The sequence below is a fragment of the Buteo buteo genome, chromosome 10, assembly GCF_964188355.1.
Source record: "Buteo buteo chromosome 10, bButBut1.hap1.1, whole genome shotgun sequence".
Classification (NCBI taxonomy): domain Eukaryota; kingdom Metazoa; phylum Chordata; class Aves; order Accipitriformes; family Accipitridae; genus Buteo; species Buteo buteo.
In genome coordinates, this window is record NC_134180.1 from 13,179,459 (window position 1) to 13,199,238 (window position 19,780).

Here is a 19,780-nt window from a genome sequence, read left to right on the forward strand (position 1 = left end):
ATGCTAAGCTTGAAGAGAAACACCTATGGACTGTTCTTGCTTGGGAAAGTCTGAGCACTCAAGAGCCACGAAGGGAGGTTGGTTGCACCAATGTGGTGGTGTGCAACTCCAGTGTTGTACTTCCCCTCTAAAGCACCTGGGTACTTAGGGGATAGCACTGCTGACATCTTTACTATGATGAACAGCAGCTGGCTTCTCTAGGGGTGTCATAGCAAGATCCCTTTTCGCCAGTGACTAAAGGGGAAAAAAATAACCATATTTGGATGACTGAAGTTACAGGCATCTTGGGTCTGATATGTGAGAGAATTTAACACTGTTAGTAATTACCTGGAAATCTCTAATCTTAAGCGGCCAAGCAGATGAAAGAAGTGTTTCATACTAGAAATTGCTAAAGGAAATCACAAACAAATGAGTCCACACAGGTAATATTTTCAATTTATTTATATAAACAACTGCATTTTAAAAACATTCTTGTCCTACAAAAATAAAGTGAAAAACAATTCACAGAATTTTAAATAAATAATCTCAAACATACACATTTATCATGAGCAACTTGAACCCAGCCAAACCCAGCAGGTTGGGTAACAGGTAAGTGACTGTTGAAATGTGGCTGCAGAGTACAAAATGCAGAGTGAACAGGATTCCTTTCTGAAGTGGCTTATAACTCAACTCAAATGACATGGTCTGAGGAATTCCTCTTTACCTACCCCAAAATAACTAGATCTGTCTAGACTTGTCTCCCTTTGACTCTAAGCCAAACACTTTTCCTTGTTAATGGCAGAAGGGTGCTCTGAAGAAGTGCGTTCCAAAGATGGATCTGAATGACAATTACATGTTTAACAAGTGTCCAAGCAGTTTTCACTTATTATCATATACAGTACAAGGTTACTGAAGTATTTCCGTTCTTCATGTTTTGAATAGAAAAAGGAAAACAAATGCCCTTCTTTATCCCGAAGCATTCATGCCAAAGACCACCTCAAATCAATCACTGGCATTGATCACTAGATGAGATCTTGATTCAGCTATTCACACTAACAATTACAAACTTACACAGCATAAGGTAATTGACATCTCTAAACAAATCAAGAGAAAAAGAAGTCACAGTCAAACTATACCACTGCCATAGCTGTTACAATGCACGAGCCTCTACAGATGTTTGAGAGATTCAGATGAAATAGAAAACTCAAGTCCTTTTCCACAAGTAGTCAAGGAATTTTGGGCAGGGACACAGAGTATCAGGTTGCTGCTCTATTCCCGTCTGAAGTGACTTTCTTTTTACCTATAGTTCCCCAGCTGTTTTTATGGGAAGATCATCTTCTACATTTCCTCTCTAGAAATTAAAAAAAGATACCCTTGTATGCAAAGTTTAAAGTACTGGTACAAGATCCTGTGTAACTTCTTATGTGCCCAGATGAGACTAGATATTTTAGCACTGATCAGGACAAATACGTCTAGGAGATTTTGTGCTAGTTAGCCAGTTTTAATTAAGCTTAAGCCACTTACTCAAAATGCCTCTGTTTATAAGTTATAAACAAAACATTATCCCTCCTCCCCGCAATAAATAGAACTAAATCACAAGTATGGCTTGCATACATAGACATAAGCTACCTTCAAGTCTTGGTGCCTTGATGTTTTGCTAGATCCATTCTGTATTTGTTTCTCTGCTGTATATGTTTACACAGCTTCTCAGTTTTCACTATCCCCCAATAACATCTGTTTTGGGTACACAAAGCTATACTACAGTCACATCCTTAACTAAAGCTATACCGCCCATTTGTTCTTAAAAAGACAGAGATTAAAGTTATATAATCAATTAGACCAGAGAACTACAGCTATGAAAAGAATACCAATACTTTGGACTAAGTTAAAGACCTCCCCAAACTTGCACAATAAAACACCTGTATCAAAATACAAGCAGCCTTGTATTGCAGCCTGAGAGTCAGTTATTTCTAAGCTCAGTACCTTATCATCCTCTTACACAAATAATACTTCTGCAACATATGCTTCAAGAACAAGTAGGATCCAAGAGACATTCTATTTTCTTTAAAATAATTAAATTAAAAAAAAAAGTGTAATGCCACATGAAAGTAGATTTACACATAAAAATAAACATATAAGTTACTATACAAAGTGCCTTATTTGCAATAAGGGAGAGGTAGTATCAACAATAAATGCAATGCATTTTCTGACTTAACATAAATAAGTGAGTCTCAAGTATATGTACTTTCTGTTAATCTTGGAGTGCTCATACTGAATTCATAATCTTTTCTGGCAGTTTTCATTAAGTCAAATTTTTCTTCTACTTTTAGTTCAATGGTCTGCTTTCAAGTTTAAGAAGTTGCTGAGGCAATAACTGATTTTGTAGTGTTATGTGACCTATCAAGTGAAAAGACAAAAACCCACCAACACCCTTTGTCAAGTATTAAAACAACATAAAAAAAGTTGGAACCTCTGTCCACTTTGGAATACATAGTTCTGTTACAGAAGATTTTAAACAAGGGATTCACCACTGTAGAGCTCCAACACAGAAAATCCCTTTTGTAAATGGAAGCCTTACCTGAGTAAGGAATCTAGGGCAACCCCCACAAAAGAAGATGCTCAAGTTTTTTTGTTTTTAAACACTTTAAGCCATAAATAGAATAAATTATATAGTTAAATAAATAGATGGATTTTTACAACTCAGCAGATCGCTCTTTCAGTAGTAGTGTGGGGTTGATATCTTCCATTGCTGTTTTTGAGGTACTAACATTAATAGTTGCCTCTGTGGGTTCTGGATTTAAGATGTGGAAAGCAGTGAAAGGACAGCCTTTCACGTTGTTGCAGATGAGCTTCTGTAAGGAGGCAGTATTGATTATTTCAAAGCCCACTTTTCCACCAAAGGTGCTAGGCTTCCAGTACTCAGGGGAGCAGATAGCATTTCCCATCAGTCCTTTCAGAGAGAACGGTGCTCCAATCTCCACCATTGTTTCACCAAAGATGGCACCTGGTCGTGGCTTTTCTACGAGAAGGCCTGGGTACAGCTCCATAGCATCAATGTCGCCATAAAGCTCTTCCAGTTCAGCTGCCATTTCTTTTTCTCCTGTAATTATTGATGAGAAAAACCATAAGTAAAAAAATCCTATTTTCATTGCAAGACTATCTTGTTCAAGTTCAGTGATAGCACTGCAGGACTCTGTCAGCCATTTTAATAAAAAGGCCCTTGTTTGTCAGAAAGGATGAAAACTGTTACCTGTAAGTTCTTCAAATGATTTGAATGGTTTCAACATGAAGCGTTTCCTGTATTCATTCAAGGACTGGTATCTCATTTGTCTGCTTTGGTCAATTGAAGCCTTTGCTACTTTCTGTACTGCAGCAGGAACGTTTTTCCCACCAGCGACCTATTTAATAGAGATGAAAAGTAGTAAGATCTCTCAATAAGAGTCATGAGGAAGTTGTAACTTTATGGTATATGATTAGTTTTGGATAGCTTTATTCTACCCACAGTTTATGTCTCTGTTGGTTCACTAGCAACTTGAGAAAGTACCTACCCTGCCAGCACTTTGCTTGGAGAAAGACTTCACCATATGGGAAAGGCCATGTTCCAGCATTATAGAGTTGTTGTAGAGGAACTGCTGGAAAGTGTACTCCTGGTCATGTATCTGGAAAGTGTCAGGCAGAAGTGGGTGCCAGTGGTAAAGAGTATTGAATTCAGCTGCAATTCTGTTCTGGTATTGAAATCGCTGGCTGAACAGCAGCTCAGGATCGAACTTGAGTTTGAAGTGGTAGCCACTCAAGTGCTGCACATAGTCCTCAATAACTATCTTGATTGTCTCGCCTATTGGTCAAAGAAACAGAAGACAATATTGGTACTGGTTCCCTGAGAAGCTTTAGGTGGTTACTCTGCTGAGAGAAAACATCATTTCTGAACCGTTCTAAAAAAATACTGTAGTGATCAGGATAACAAACACTTCACCATTCTGTAATCTTTTCTAGAAAATAATTGATGTATTTGATGTGACTAAGGGGTGGAACACTACTTAAGATACCAAGAGTTTTTGGCTGTGGTAAAGTAGCCTGCTCCTCCCCCACTCCAAGATATGCTTCCTTCTATGTACCACAGAACAGCACACATGAGTATCTACATTGTGTGCAGCTATACCATACTCTTTAGGATAAAGGGAGGGGATAATGAAGAAAGTTAGTATCTGAAAGCAACTCGCAGCTTCTGAGCTGCTTAATACAATTGTCTTGGTTTACTGTTTCAGTCAGTTTGGGCAAGGTCTTTTCAAGCTTAGCGTACATCACCATTTACATAAGACAAAATGAACAGACCATTAGGCAGAAGTATTTAGAATTATGTTTTATATAACTTCCTGAACTTTAGACTTAATCACAGCCTTTCTTTTAAAACATACCTGAACTGACCCAACCCAAGGAGAAAAAACCCACAAAAAAACCCACAAGATCCGAGAGTCTGAAGTCATCTTGCCTCACATGCTTTCTCTCTGAGAGATGAACCTTGGCTTCCTGCCTTTTCATTGCTTTCAGTTCTGTTTCCCTTAGATAAGGGAATTAAGTATCACTTAGCTCAGTTTTCTTCAGTTCTGCCTTTAACATAGCTGGGAGGAAGCTGTATCTCAATACAATCCCAGTGACAGGTCATGAAGGCTCAGATAAGTGCCCTCACACACCAACTTAAGTAACAGCTTTCCCTCTTACTACACCTACTGCAGTTGCAGTAGATAACGGGTAGAAGTGTCAAGCTCACGAGAAGGTTAGAGTTGCACATAGTAGGAGTGACACTCACCTATCAATATGAGCCTACTAGTTTGGAACAGCTGCTCATCATCCCACTCTGGATGCTCCTGTTTCAGGATGTCACAGACCCGGTTGTGTTCCCTCAGCCATATTGTAGCATACATCATCAAGCCTGGGACCAAACCGAACACCTCCTGCCCAACAGAAAACTGCAGGTGTTCAGGTACATGAGGAGGGTAGATCATATCTGCCTGAGTGTCCTTCACTGTTGGTGGATACATTTCTCCATCAATCATCTGCAAGGGGGAGGGAGAAAGAACAAAGAGTTGTAAGCTATGATGCTTATGAGTTAAGCTATATTGACTGTGTCTGACTTTAGGCTTACACTTTAGATCAACTACACCACGCACAGAGCACTAGTTTTAGTAAGTATGTGTCATCCAATAAGAAGGCAGGAGCTTTGAGATAAGACATACCTGGTATTTTAGCTTTCCATCCTTTAGAAGTCTCAGTTTAAGTTGTCTCTCCAAAGTCTCTCCGTAAATATGGTTCAAGTCAACCTATAAAATAAAAGCATTTGGAACATGAAGCCAACCCACATTTTTTGCTATTTTAGGATATGTCCCACTTCTATGGATGGCAACAGGAGTTCATCCCTTAGATGTTTACTTTTTAATGTTGTTATTATTACCTTGTAAGTATCACACACTGATATTTAAGATGAAGCCAAACTATTTCCTGGCAACTGAAGCCATCTCTGCAGGAGAGCAAGTTGTTAAATTGACTGGCAATTTAAAAGGACTCTATTTAAAGTTTCAGCAGCTTTCTATTACGCAGACAGCTCTTCGTATATACACGCATATTTTATAGCTTTGTTTTAGACATACACATCACACTTATATTGAAGACCTTTGTCCAAAGGCTGCCTGTTTTGTAGATAAAGATACTAAATCCAAGTCTGCTTTTGAAGTTCTTTTTAAACTAAGTCTCTTCAATTAGCAGCCCACAAGATACTTTACAGTGCTGGATACAGCTCTTTGCAACTGACATGAAGAGTCCAGAGAAGTTCTGGATACTCACTAGATCTAACATGCTTTAAGTGAAAGCAGAGTCTTGGTAATAATAAAACAAGTCAGAGATCACTGTGCAGGTATTTTAAATAGAACCACGTGCCTTGCACAAGCAGTTCTGACCCAGGCAGAGATGCTATCAAATGCTAGAATTTTGCCTAAGGAGAAGATACAGAAGGGGTAAGCCCATCAGTTTGTGGCAAACAGCCTTGTACCGTATGTGCACCAGTGTTTGCATACCCTGACAACCTGTAAGATACCATTCTAGCTGCTCAGTAGCTCCTAAGAACTAAGTGCTGTGTTCAAGTTAGACCTATGATCATACCCCATGGCCGAGAGCTTTGGTGAAGCCAGGTCCTTTCTTGTGGTCCGTCTTAAAGAACTGATGAGTGAAGTGTTGGGCAAAGAATGTGAACATCACATTTGTGCCTTGTGGGTCAGGAATAAATTTTTTCCTTAGCAAAAACTTCTCCACAATCAGCTTGGAATCTGGGAGCTCCTTCTTACCTGTGAGAGAAAAACAGCAAGATACTCAAGACAACTATGTTTATGCAATACTTAATTTCGATCCTAACAACACAAAGGCTTAAGACTTTCAATGTATTACTGAAGGATAGCAGCATACAAATAAAGGGAATTATCTGCTTTTCTATGCTCACTTTCTTGATTTTATTCGAAACTTACAAATTCCCTTTTAAGCATGTAACTCAATAACAAGAACCAGCATACTTGTCTTCTCGGTCTTTACACAGTGTATTGAAAACATGGCTATTCAAGTTAACTACACCGAAAACAGGTTATAGACAAGCAGGTCTCATGGTATCTTCTGAGAAGACAAGTAGAAATTCCTAGAAGTGAGCATTATGCATCTGGTTTATTCCTTACCTTTAACACCCATCGGTGTTGGACAGTCAAGTCCTACTGGTGGAAGGCTTCTTGTATAATAGGAAAGATTGGAATAAGCTTCCCAGCTTTTGTAACTATAATCACTATTGTAAGTTGGTGGGCTGTCAATCAAGTGTGATCTTGCTGAAAAGGAAAGAAGTATTTGATTTTAATTTTTTTTTTAACTGTACATTTTAGTCTCAAAAAAATAAATCACAAGGTCAGATCTTTTCCATGTATTTTGGCAGCAGTTGCATTGACAAATTCCACATATATTAGCTACTGATGTTATTCAGTAAATGTAATCCCATTTAACAGGATTGGGTCCTGGATTATCAGCTGGATCCAACTATTAACATGAGCAATTTGGTGCAAAGGTTATGCTAGCAAAATCATGGATTCTACTAGAGATCAAAGCAAAATGCATTTCCATTTCAAAGCATGTTTCATACAAGTCCGTATCATGCAGAAATCTTAAATTTTGGCTAGAGTGTTTTTACCTTAGTGCATTTTAGATTGCTAAGTTTATATACGGACCAATCAAGTACAATATTCTAGAGTCCTACAAGCACCTTCTGCCAGTCAAGAGGACTAGATGAGAGAAGTCTTACTTACACGTTAATACATATCTCATAATAGCATCTCGTAAGAAGGGAATATTGTTGATGATACTCCAGGCTGCTTCAAAGTGGGTGAGGATGTAGTGGACAGTATTCGGTGAAGGTTTCAATGTCAGCCTCAGCCATGTGAAAAGCTCCGCTGTGAACATCAATGGAAAGATTATTGTAATTTAGCTATTGAGAATAATCTACAATCCTGGAATTTAATTCTCAAATTTCGCTTCCATGGAAAGAGACTTAAGATACTTACGTGTTGTACAGTTTTCTCCATAATATCCTGTCCGCGTACAGTCACATTCATACTGATCAAATCCTGTTGTCATGCATACTCCTCTGTTCTGACAGGGGTTTGAACAGCAAGGGTTGGCTAGAATGAAACCAAATGCTCCGATTAGCATCTTATACGGCTACACTGGTATTCTCATCTTGCTAAGCTAACTCTTCAAACTTCGGTAAGCAATACCCTGAAGTCTAATGCTTATCAGGAAGACAACAGAGAGTGAGCATCTATTCACGCTAGCCTTTGGTCTACAACAGGTAATAGTTATTAACAAAAGCACAGGACTTTGTCTGCATTTCCTGACAGCAACGGACCTCCTCAGGAGGGCTGGATTATCTCACACAGGCTAAGGGAGGCCTGACATCCTTTCTACCACACATCAAGTATTCCAGAAATCACAGGAGACCATACAGAACATTAAAAAAAAGAATAATAAAATGAATCCATTCCACAGCTCAAAAGAACAGAAAAGAAATCCCCATCCATGGTCTGAAGCACCATCCACCCGCGGCCGGACCCGCTCCTGCCCCCGGGAGGGGAGGGTACGGGACGAGACGGGACTCACCTGCGTGGCCAGCAGCCAGGAGAGCGGCCACCAGAGCGCAGGGCAGAAGCATGTCCCGGCGGGGCTGTGGCTGTGGCTGTGGCTGTGGCTGTGGCTGTGGCGGGGCTCTCGCTGCGGCTCAGGCTCTGCGGGTGCTCGACGCCGAGAACCCAGTGCCGCTCCCAGGTAGGCGCCCGCCTATTTATCCCTGGCGCCGCGAATGAGTCACCCCCTTTCCGCCCGCCCGCCGGAAACTATCACGAAATGGGGGATTTCGCGCCGCTGCGCGCCGTCCCGCCCCGCCGCCGCTGCCCGCTCCCACCTGCCGCGGGCCGGGGCCCTCCGCCCGCCCCCGCCTGCCGTCACGCTGCGGCGGGGGGCGCTGAGGTGGCGGCGGCCGTGAGGCGGCGGCCATGCCGCCGTCCTACCGCAGCCGAGCCTCCGCCGCGGCGGGCCGCGGTTCTTCCAGCCGGGAGCGCTGGGGGGCGGGCGCTGAGGGGAGCACCCGCCTGGGGGTGGGCTGCTGAGGCCCCCCGTCCCTTGGAGTCCCCGGCTGCCTCGGCGAAGCGGAGCAGGAGGAGGCGCTTTCGCGGAGGCGGCCCCTCAGCACCCGGCCTCGCCCTATCCCACGCGGGGCGCGCCGGCGTCTCCTCAGGGCAGGGCGGCGGGGAGCCTGCCTCGGGTTCCACGGCGCTTCCCGGCGGCTCGCCTTGTGCCGAGCGGCTCGGGTGCCTGGCGCCCAAAGAGGTGCCGAAATCTCCCCGCACCCCCGATCGTCCCTTTTCCGAGTCATGTTTTAAAAATGCAGCTTGTTATCGCACCTGCCCGCGGTGGGGCTCTGCCGCCCGCGTCGCCCCGCGCCCGCGGGAGGAAACGCCCGTTCCTGACTGAAAAGTGCGGTGGAAACTCACCCGGCAGAAGACATTACACGGGCACCTACCGTCAGTGTCCTACTGGCGTTTGGGTTCCCCCTGCATCTGACACGCCATTAGGCGCTCTTGGGAAGGGGGGGTGTAGATGGTTAATGAGGTAATTTTGATATTAAACAAGCGGTTGGAGGACTTTCTCCATACGCGTGAAATGGGGCTCGCTGCAGAGCACCTATCTTGCAAATGAATGTGCACGGAGGGGAGAAATGAATACTGAGAGTATTTAATTTTATTTCTACATGTTTGTGTTTCTGATGAGACCAAATCCCGTTATTGGGCGTCTTATTTTGAAATGACCAGTGACTTTTCCCCAGCATTTTTGCTTTAAAATACCCCCCACCGCTCTGTATAGTCGCTTTGTAAACACATCTTTGCTCATTTCCTTCACATGCTGCACAGATTTTGCCATTTGAGGATGCTTTACCTTTTTGTCATAGGTTATTTTTTTTTAATCAGTACACGCTACTACTATTTTTAGTCTTCATTGTGCGTGGAAAATGTATTATGAAATAAGTTGGATGTAATGCAGCTGTGTAATTCTCTACAGCGTGGTGCCGGGGACTTGCTGCGGTCTTCCCATTGCTTGCACTTTCGCCCTTGATGTCAGCATTAAACACCAAAAAAAATCCATTGCTGTTTCAGTAAGGATATCTTTTGAGGTTCGATGCTGATTGTGTTTAAATTGCAAATTGGTGACTTCACAGAAAGTGGGTTTGGCCCACTTTAAACAAAATCTTATTTTTGGCCCAGAAGAATTGTATTGTGGTCAGTGAATAATTTGTATACATCAGCAGTAGGTCATCCTAGATGTTTTTAGGGAATGTTGCATGAAAGTCTATAATCGCGTGATTCTTCTGGCATAGGAAAAGGCATATATTATATATTTATACATTTACACACATACGTGTAAAAAAACTACTGGCCTTGGTCATCCAGTTGAAGCAGAAGATGGCTGTCGGGAGCCTGTTCCTGTAGGTCACTGCAGGTTGTGGCTACGTGCAAGCCTTGTAACTGTTGCTCAGTCTTATCAAGTGTGAAAAGGGGATGTTTTGTTCTGCATTACAAGGTGTCATGAGCCAAATTGACTAATAATGAAGCGCTGGTAATGTCCAGCGGAACAGGGTATAGAAAGGTATGCATGGTATGCACAATGCAGTAGATGAAGGATCTGGCTTCGTAGATTTTATGTGTCTATTTTACACTGATTTTTTTCTGCTTACAAAGCTTTTATTGATGCTGTTAGATAATAAGACTTTACCGAAAATACTAAGCAAGTAAGATGTTACATTTTAACACCGTGCATCGGAAAATGTAAATCCAGTAAATGTGTCTAGGGTGTAGAACCAGCAACTTTAAGGGGAAAACTGAACTAATTGTGGGGAGCTAGAGAATTACCCCCAAAATAACAATACAAAGCTAACTATGCTGATTTGGAGGACCCTGGGGATACAGGTAGACAATATTGCTTAAAGTTTTCAATTATTGTAAATAGCCAATGTGCAAAGCAAGCAACAGGGCAGAACTTCAGCCTTGGCAGAGGGCACTTCTCCCTGAGAAGCAGCACTTTTTGCAGCTGAAAAAAAGTCAGCACACTTCACCTTCCACCCTACCCTACATTCAGTGCAACGTGAGCTCTCTGTAAGTGTGGTTTTGGTTGGGGAAGGTCACTTGTGCGCCTGATAGCTGCAGTATAACTGAAAGGATTCTTCAGCTTTCCAAGATGGAAAATCAGGGAGATATGATAGTGCTGTTTTTCTGAAGGCTGCCCTTCCCCACTTGTTGTTTTGGGATTGTCTATCATAAAGAACTGGTTCTATGTTGTAACGGGAATGTTTCTTAAAAATAAAAGTTTGCTGTGGCAGGACTCACCACCAGGTGGAGATTTTATCCATCAACTAATAAGTGCTTTTTGTTTTTGTTTTGTTTTGTTTTATTATTTTAGCATATAAACGATCTTTGCAAAAAGTCAATATTATTTTTACTTTTGCAATAGTTATTTTAAGTACCCTTTGGTCCAGTTGAAAGCAGCCTGTGGAACAGAGTAGCTTCCTCAACCTCAACATTTTTACACTGGCTGAAATTTCTGGAGGAGGTGATTCCCTGAAAGCTGTTTGTTCCTCTTTCTACTTTAGGTTTAACTGCATGCAAAAGGTTGCATATAGAATATATATCGAATTCACACCTCTTTGCTGAGGTCAGGTTACTGTTTCCCTAAGGCAAGGTTTCAGGACAGTTTTGGCAGAAGATACAGCAGTCCATAAGGACTGACATGCTTCAGTAATGCTACTGAAGGAAGGGGAGGCGGAATGGCAGAAGGGAAAATGTTGTCCCCCGGCACTGGTGCTACTCCATTTTTGCACTGACTCCTGAAAATCCAAGGCATATGCTATTGTACTAATAATAATGATTTTTCTGAGATGGCATTTGTGTGGAAGGGAGATTGAGGATTTGCAAAGCCCATCGCGTGCCTTCCTTGCAAGGCATGCAAAGCCTTTAAACACAGTTTTCAAAGCAACAAAATGTTTCCAGCAAATGCATTACCCACCTCCCACCCCAATTATTTTCATTCATTTTATCTGTAGCTATGGTTCAGTGGGAAAAATTAGTAAATTCCTCAATTCTCATAGGGAATATTTGCACCCCTGAAGTGAAATTCGGCTCTGCCATTCTGGGACGTTTTTTAACAACTGCACATGGCAATTAAGTCATAATTCTATTCATAGTGGAATATAAGCTCATACAATTTTTTTTTTTGCCCCAATAGTAGGTAGAACCCCACAAGACCTGTTTTTGACAACTTTTAAGGAAGCCAAAAGTGTCCAAATGCAGAAGGATTCACTGAGTATTACTGCCCTCTTTTGCTGGATGTTTGTTTCTTATTTTATGACATGATAAATGATGATGTGGAGCTTATTTTTGCTCTTACTGTTGAGATAATACTCTATTTGAGAATAAGCTCTATTAATATAATAATTTACAATCCAAGCCACATAAAGCTCTGTTTTGTAACTGAACTTTGCAAGGTTAAGCTGTCATTAGAAATTGTTAAATAAAAGACAGGAAAAAAAATTGGTAATTTTAAGTAACTTGAATATAAAAAGATAAATGGATCATTTGGAATAATTTTTGTTCTTCCAAAATTTCTAATTGTAGCTATCAAAAAATGGAATTGAACAAATACTTGAACCACCAGATTATATTGCGCTGTTAAAAAATAATTTAAAAAAATGACTTTGTCATCAGATGCATGGGAATAAGTCCCGGGGGCTTTCATTGCAAGCCGGCTGCTGTGTATGTCAGAGAAATGTGCTAAACTGAAAGGCAAGATGATTTAGAATTTATTATTTTCTGGGGGGGGGAAAATAAAAGTAAACACAAGGTTTTTATAATATTGCCACTTTATAATCATAAATTACCTCCCCAAATTGGTTTAAAAATCAAATATTAAGAGTTTTTAATGGATTTTTGCTTGTCTGTTGTTTTCTAGCTGTCCTGCCTTTCTATATGGTCTAAGAACTTAAGGTTCTTAGAGAGCATGTGGGTTTATTCTTATTTTGCATCATATTTGGTGAAAATAACAAAATACTGTACCTTTAAGTTGTGGGCCTTTTAAAATTGTGTCCTTAGCAAGAGGAAGGATTTTGTTGCATATCTTAGAGTTAAAGTATCCCTGGGAAGATTGCTTTTCCAGGAAAAAAAGGCACGTCCTCTCACTAGTTCTGCTCACTGCTGAGTTGATTGCAGACTACGCTTTGGAGTTGAGACAAAGCAGAACACAAGTAGCTGTCTGGATGCCAGGATGATTTTGACTTCTGCCAAGTTTCACCTGCATAGTGGGGTGTCTGGCCACTTCCAAGATAAGGTTGACTAACAGAAAGGCTCTGCCAGAGCTGTGCTGGTGTGAGTATTCTGGTGAGAGAGCATGAGACTGTAAAGGCTTCTTGTGGTCCCCAGTGAGGTGCTGATAAAGTGAGCTGATCATCTCCAGTAAGCACCCAGTATTTTTCTAAAACAGTGAGAAGATGATGCACAGTATTAAATAAAGGCATATTTCTATTCATAGTTACGAAGATCCACATGAGAGCCTTGTCAGGTTTATGTTCACCACGGGCTCAGAGGTGTAACATGCAGTCTATGTATCCATCACAGCTGCTCCAAAGGAAACGTGGTGTTTGTGACACATGGACAGAAATGTGAGTGAATATTTATAGGTACTTTATAAAACAGACTGAAAGAAAACAGATTTTTTCCATATCCATTGTTTGCATTTGCAGTTTTCTATGGAAACTGAAAAATTGTCCAGCCAATAGATTGATAGGATCCATGCGTTACGTGAAAAGAACATTGGTAAAGGAAGGATTCCTCATATCAGCTAGTTCAAAGGAGTAAATGTTATTGAAATCATTGGGGTTGCTTACACTTAAACTAGAAGTGAATTTATCCTCCAGCCTTTTTAATATGTTTCCAATGCTTTCCCTTCCTTTGTGATTGCAGGAATCTCGTCGTCATGTTTAATAGTGCAGTAATTTCCTGGCAAGTGAGCCAGTTTTATTTCTTCAGTCTGTACTTTTCTGCTCTTTTGTTGCAAAATGTCCTTAATCTGAGGTTTGCTATCACAGAAAGTTTTAATACATTGCATCTGAAGCGAAAACACACTCCAAGGCTGATGGGTACAAAGATACGGTAACAGCTCTGCGTGTTCTGAAAATGTTCTTGAATATCTAAGGACCTTAGGAGGATGTCAATGTCTTTAAGCTTCTTTTGCTGCCTTCTGCTAATCTGAAATGTGTTAATAAAAGTGTTCGGTTATGTAGTTGATTTAAACTTTTATGTAATCACCCCGTGGTTTGTCTGGTCAGGCAACTGGGCTGCCAGTTGTCTGTCTCTTTACTCTGTGTCCTCATGGAGCAGTCCAGTCATTTGGGTCCTGGTTTCATTGGCACCCCTAGGTTCTGCTGGGAAACAGAAATAGTCCATTAACTGGACTTCAAACAAGGGAGATTTATTTATTTTTCCAGGAAAATCAGATTAAAAAGGTGTCTCATTTGTGGAGTTTCTAGACTACTGCAATTTTGGTATTGTTGTCTGGAAGACAAAAGAAATTTGTTCCAGTCAGAAATATGTATGAATGTAGAGTATGTGAGATCTGGGAACTGGACTGCCTTGCACTCAATAAAAATACCATGGACAGTGATTGGCAAGAAATACTTGTGCATGGGCTCTGGCTCCCTACACAGACCTGTTTCAGGGAGGCAAGGAGCCTGAGGTTGAGGTGGGAGGTCAGTTAAATGGGTAACTATGGGCATTGATCATTGCTTAGGAAAATGGGAGTATACCTTATTATCCAAATCAGTTTGGGTTGTTTTTTTTTTTTTTCCTCCTGGAATTATCCAAAAAAAAGTGTACAAAAAATAGGCATATAGCATAAAAAGCGATGGTTGATTTAGGCAAGACCTGAGCAAGTTTGGGTCCTCCCCTTTTTTTTTTCCCTTTTCAAAGAAGCTTGCCTTTGCACTCCAGCTACTGAAGAAGGCACAGAAGTCCACTGCTTGTGTTTTATTTGGAAGCCAGCCAGAGTTTTGGGGGATGCTTTCCAGTATGGAAGATTGTCGTTTCTATCATTAAAATGTGCTTGGAGTAAACTCTGTTCAGGTAACTCTTTCCATGCTTCTGTTTTTATTAATGTCTCTGAGTTTAATCAGTTTAATCCTCTGACATTCTTGACAGATTCAGTTAAGAGTCAAAGGCTGGAGTGAAACTAAGGTGAAAAGAGTGACTTTATATCAAATTTAACCAGTGAGACAAGATGTGAAATGAGACACCTGCACACTTCATCGTTCTGCATCATGGCCAGGTTTCTCCCAGGTAGGCCTGTTTGCTTTGCAAATTCTTTGCCAGTTACCTGTATTATAATGTGGCTGTAGGGTATCTGCACACTTCTTAGTACATGGTAAACATCAATTTGTCACAAAACTGGAGAGAAAAAGAACACAAGAATTGCTCATTAATAACAGCTGAAATTTGAATCTCTGCCTTATCCAAAGCAAGGTTGAGGTCTTTGCTTTGAGAGGTGACTAGACATCGAATTCACATTATTTTAAATGAAAGTTAATGAATGAAGCCTCAGCAGAATGGCTTCCAGAACCATGTGTTTTGTTTTTCAGATTAAAAGTATTAGACAATATTATTCTTTTCCTCATTTGCAAACTTGGTAGTCACAAATTCAGTCCTGCCTGACTAGTTCCTGAAAAAACAAGCCCTAAATGACTTAAACTCAGCTCAAAGCACTCTAGGACAAACTTTTTCCAAGGAGTGTAGATGAATGGAATATGAAGCACAAGATTTTTATCCCATATGATAGTTTGAGTTTGAGGCAGAGGCTGACTCTGAAAATTTCATCCTAGCTACAATCTGTCCCATTTTTTTTAGGTGGCAAGATCTTTAATTTCTTTTTATGGTGAATTTAAAGGAAAAGGCCATAAACATAAGCTATTAGTTTTTGGCAGCCACGGTCTGGATCAGATCTATGGAATTTTATTAAATTTCAAATAATTTTTCAGAGACGTGGTTTAGATACACTCGTCTATGGGTTTTTCTTCCTATTTGAACTGTACCTATTAGAATGAAAAATATTTTTCATTGTTACTTGAATGTAGAAAAACAAGTTTTCTTTATTGGTAATTGGCTACTGAACTTAAACTGTGAACTTCTCTGCCATTGTGATTCTGTTCTCTGGGCTTTTTTTAGCAAAGCCCCTGTTTTTTTCTCCATGCAGCTTCAATATGTTTTGTATTTCCTATGTAGACATTTGATCACAGTTAGCTCTGAAAAATACGTCATAAGATTTTGTAACTCCCTTACATAAAGAAGCATCAGCTGACATTTTATCTGCTTTTTGTCATCTCACAAAACGGCTGTAACTCATACTAGGGTAATTGCTTCCGTTATACCATTTATAGTAAGCATTGTGTATCAAAACAATCAAAAGGCCATCTTTCTGTGGAAAACCTCCACAGAAAATCCATCCATAGAGAGAAGATTTGCAAATATTATGTTCCTTACTGCAGATGCTGGAATTTTCTTTTAACTACTTCCTGCTTAACTTTTAGTTAATTCTTTTGTCCAGTCTCATGCTCTTTTGTTGTGCAGCTGAAAGCTTATGTGTTGTTATGCAGCAAAGACCATACTTTGTAATTTTCCATTGCTTTCCAGCACGCTGACATTAACCTGGATAAAGGACACTGTAGTAGGCTTTACAGATTAGAAAAATGTTTCAGTCTAATGCTTTTTTACGTAACACACCTGTTTGGGTACTGAAGTTTATTTAGTTTTATTCATCAGTCCCTTTTCTCATTCAGTTTACAGAAAGTAAATGTTATTTCTGCAAAGAAGAGATCATTTTTCTCTACAAGAGCACTTACCAGATCAATTTACAACAGTGCAAAACCTGTTGTTCCATCTAGTAACTTCTACCCTGCAGGGTTTTGTGAAGTTTTCCAAGAATTCATAGTTTTGTTAGGTGAGCTGCCTTTAGTCACTATGAGAAGTCCACAGATCCTGTAGGTACAAAATTCATAGCATTTGTTTTCATCAAATGCTTAAATATAAGAGCTGAACCCAGGATGTGATACAAACGCTTCTTTGCCACGTAGCTGAAACCCAGTCTTTTGTTACAGAGATCTATATCATATCTCAGATACAATCACTTGCCAAAGGAGAAAAGAGGAAAAAAGCAGCAGCACTTTAGCATAAACTCCATAAACCAAACCATGATAGGGTTTACTGAACAGAAGATTGAATCTAACTCCACTTAAAACATTTATCCACATATATAACTACATACACTATATATATAATCCACATATATAACTATATATATAATTATATATAAATCATCTGTAGTCACAGAATATTATGATCAAGCACTTAAAAAAAAAAATCGCACTGCTTAAGTGTAGCTTATGTACTTCTTCTAATGTAGACTTTTGTCTGATGGGATGCTGAGTTTTTTCCTGGAAGGCTTGGATGTGCAAGGCTATGCAGAATGATACAGTTCTGTGGGCACTTACAGTCTATAAAGGTATGTGATTGCCAGTGACAGTGCAGAGATGGATTTATTAACTCAGGCAGTTCATTGTAAACTTATGTCCTTAAAGCAATGCTTAATAGAAGTATTGGGATATTGTTACAATCTTAAGTACATGAGTATAACATCTCATCATGATTTTCCACTCTCTTAGCTATGGATGAGTTTTCATCAAGGTCTAATATATCACAATGAATTTTCTATATGTGAGGTTCACATGTGAATAATAATTGTGAAAGCTTATGCGTACAGTGCAGTAAGACTTTCTGTTAGGGCTTTTACATCTTCAGTATATGATTGGACTTTGGTGATCAACAGCAGAATCTCATGATACACCCACAGTATGTATAGTAACATTCAGTGGAGATTTATTTCGGTGCAAGTCTGTGGGAGCGTGAACTGTCCTTAGCTTGTCCTCCGGTTTTGAAACACTGCTTTGTAAGTATTGCAAAGGTTGCTGTGTTGGTTGCTGTGATGCTGCTGCATTTACTGTGATCAGCAAATTACTTTTAAAGTAACTCCATTGGGGGTTGTAGTATGATCAAGCCCAGCTTGTTAAGTAACAACATTCAGTGCTTTGAGAAGGGGCCAGCTTCACTCTGCAACTTCTTGTTGTGAGCCTTCACTCAGTGTCCACAGAAGAAGATGCCATCAAGGTATATTCTTCATTGAGGACTTGATGTGGATTAAAATATTGGTATTAAGATGTTGAGTTCATTAAAACTGACTCTGGCTCTTCATAGCTGGGAGGCTGGAGGAGTCATCTGGTGGTAGACAAACAAAAATGTTCCATGACACAGATCCCATGGCAGCCCTTTGGGATGGACAGTGGACCGTGCCTGCACAAATTACAGTAATAGCTTGCACCAGGGTGGGGAGGTTCCTGGAGCAGGTTGTGCCCAGTGCAGGCTACCCAAACTCCCAAGTCTCCTTTCTAGTCATCTCCATTTCCAGAATTAAATCAGGAGTGTTTTCCAATATTCTTGTAATGGCTTGTCACTTTGCCTCACTTCCAAAATACTCTTACAATTAAAAAAAAAAGGAAGACATTAAGAAATAAAAGGGATGAAATGATATTAAATGAGCTGGTTAGTGGTGAGGGAAAAAGACTAAGAGACCAGATAAAAACTCTTCCCCATGATCCTTTTCCTTAAAAGGCAAGCAAGTGAGTAACTTGCTGTAATTATTCATGGTTACCAGTGGGGACTGAAGGCACTTTAAGAAGTATTGCGAGTTAAACTACTCAGGTCGCAACAAGAGTTTTAATCCAGGAAGATTCTGCCAAGAAAATGTACAGCTCAAGAGAGAAAATATGGAGAAACTCCTGCTTTTTTCAAAGGAAAATTAGATGAATGTGAAGCAGACATCACATCATGTTATGTCTTGCCAAGACATATGACTCTAAGCAAAGGCAAATAATTTAGAAATTGTTCAAATGCTTTTATGCTTTTTGAGATGGCCAATTATGTAATGGCGTAAAAAACTGGCTGGCTTGCTGGGCTTAAAAGCAAGCCTCCGAGGGAAATAATGCCATTGCGATACTCATCAGGAAATAAAGTCTCGCTGTTTTTAATTTTTTTTTCCTAGAATTTTCAATTAGGGAAAATGTATACTGATCAAAACCATAAAAATAGAAAATAATTAACGAGATACAAACACTGCGATGGCTGTAAGAGATCAGAACCACAGCCCAGCTAGTTTATTATCTGCCAGGGAAAACATCTGACGTTTCCTTTTGGTGCTTGAGCTGTGTTATAGGTTACAGCCCATGTGCTGTGAGCGGAATGTCCTACGCTTATTGTTTCTGTTTGTGTATGTTAGGGAACCAGAACCCAGCAAACTGCTCCACTGCAGAGCACCTTTTACCGTAGGAACGCCCCTTTACAAAAAGCAAAATGAGGGAATACCTCCTGCAAGGATGTTTTCTCAGAAAAGTATGTGTGTTTATTTGTGCCAGATACTGAATTCGTCAGCACACAGGTTAAACGACTAACTCATGTCTAGCTGGGCATCTCATTACTGTTTGTAAGAGTAATGCATATGATCTTGTGAACAGTTTTTATTATTGTACTCCACAGGATTTCATCCCATATCATGAATTTTCATGGTGTTTCTTTGTGGAGCAATTGTAAATTTGGTTTAATATTGATATGACTCTCTTTCACTATTTTTCTGTTTATCCAGAGGTGGTCTCTAAAATATTTTGGGGTTTATTTCTCCTCCTAACCTTCAGCGAAGAGAAGATAAATCATACAAACCCAACTGAAAACATTTCAGCTTGTCTTGTTCAGTTGTTGCCACCAGCTGTGGAAATTCTGTGCTGGTGCCACTCTGTGCCTTGCTGTGTGCTCCCTACAGGTAGTTCATTAAGCAAATGAGGGCTTTGCAACATGTTCTGGCAATGCATGTTATTTTGCATTTTCATTTCACATGGCAGTTTTCCTGGCATTGTTTTGGAGAGAGTTACCAGAGACCTCGGGCCAGTCAGCCCTCAGCTTTGGCTTGAGGCCAGGTTTGGAGGGAAATAGCAGGGCGTATTTCACCATTGTGGAGTTCTGTCTGGGGAGCTAATTTTGTGCTGGTGCCCCCACGGAGTTGTTGCTTCTTTGAGCCACCACCAGTTCCTTTG

At 40.4% G+C, this 19,780-nt stretch overlaps 1 protein-coding gene across 1 annotated transcript; it reads right to left on the minus strand.

The window, feature by feature from the left end:
• Positions 1 to 427: 427 nt before the first annotated feature.
• PTGS2 (prostaglandin-endoperoxide synthase 2) lies at positions 428 to 8,615 on the minus strand. Its single transcript, XM_075038709.1, has 10 exons — positions 8,158 to 8,615; positions 7,563 to 7,679; positions 7,308 to 7,451; positions 6,693 to 6,836; positions 6,133 to 6,314; positions 5,214 to 5,297; positions 4,787 to 5,033; positions 3,528 to 3,814; positions 3,230 to 3,377; positions 428 to 3,079 (listed from the first exon to the last, which is right to left on the minus strand). The coding sequence occupies exons 1-10, from the start codon at positions 8,207 to 8,209 to the stop codon at positions 2,673 to 2,675; spliced, it is 1,812 nt and encodes a 603-aa protein (XP_074894810.1). The 5' UTR covers positions 8,210 to 8,615; the 3' UTR covers positions 428 to 2,672.
• Positions 8,616 to 19,780: the final 11,165 nt, after the last annotated feature.

Excerpts from the sequence above, each read along its gene's own strand:
- PTGS2 (XM_075038709.1), bottom strand. The coding sequence starts at position 8,209 with ATGCTTCTGCCCTGCGCTCTGGTGGCCGCTCTCCTGGCTGCTGGCCAC. Across the intron at positions 7,680-8,157 it reads CCTGGCTGCTGGCCACGCAG|CCAACCCTTGCTGTTCAAAC; the intron begins GTGAGTCCCGTC and ends GTTTCATTCTAG. Across the intron at positions 3,080-3,229 it reads ATCATTTGAAGAACTTACAG|GAGAAAAAGAAATGGCAGCT; the intron begins GTAACAGTTTTC and ends CAATAATTACAG.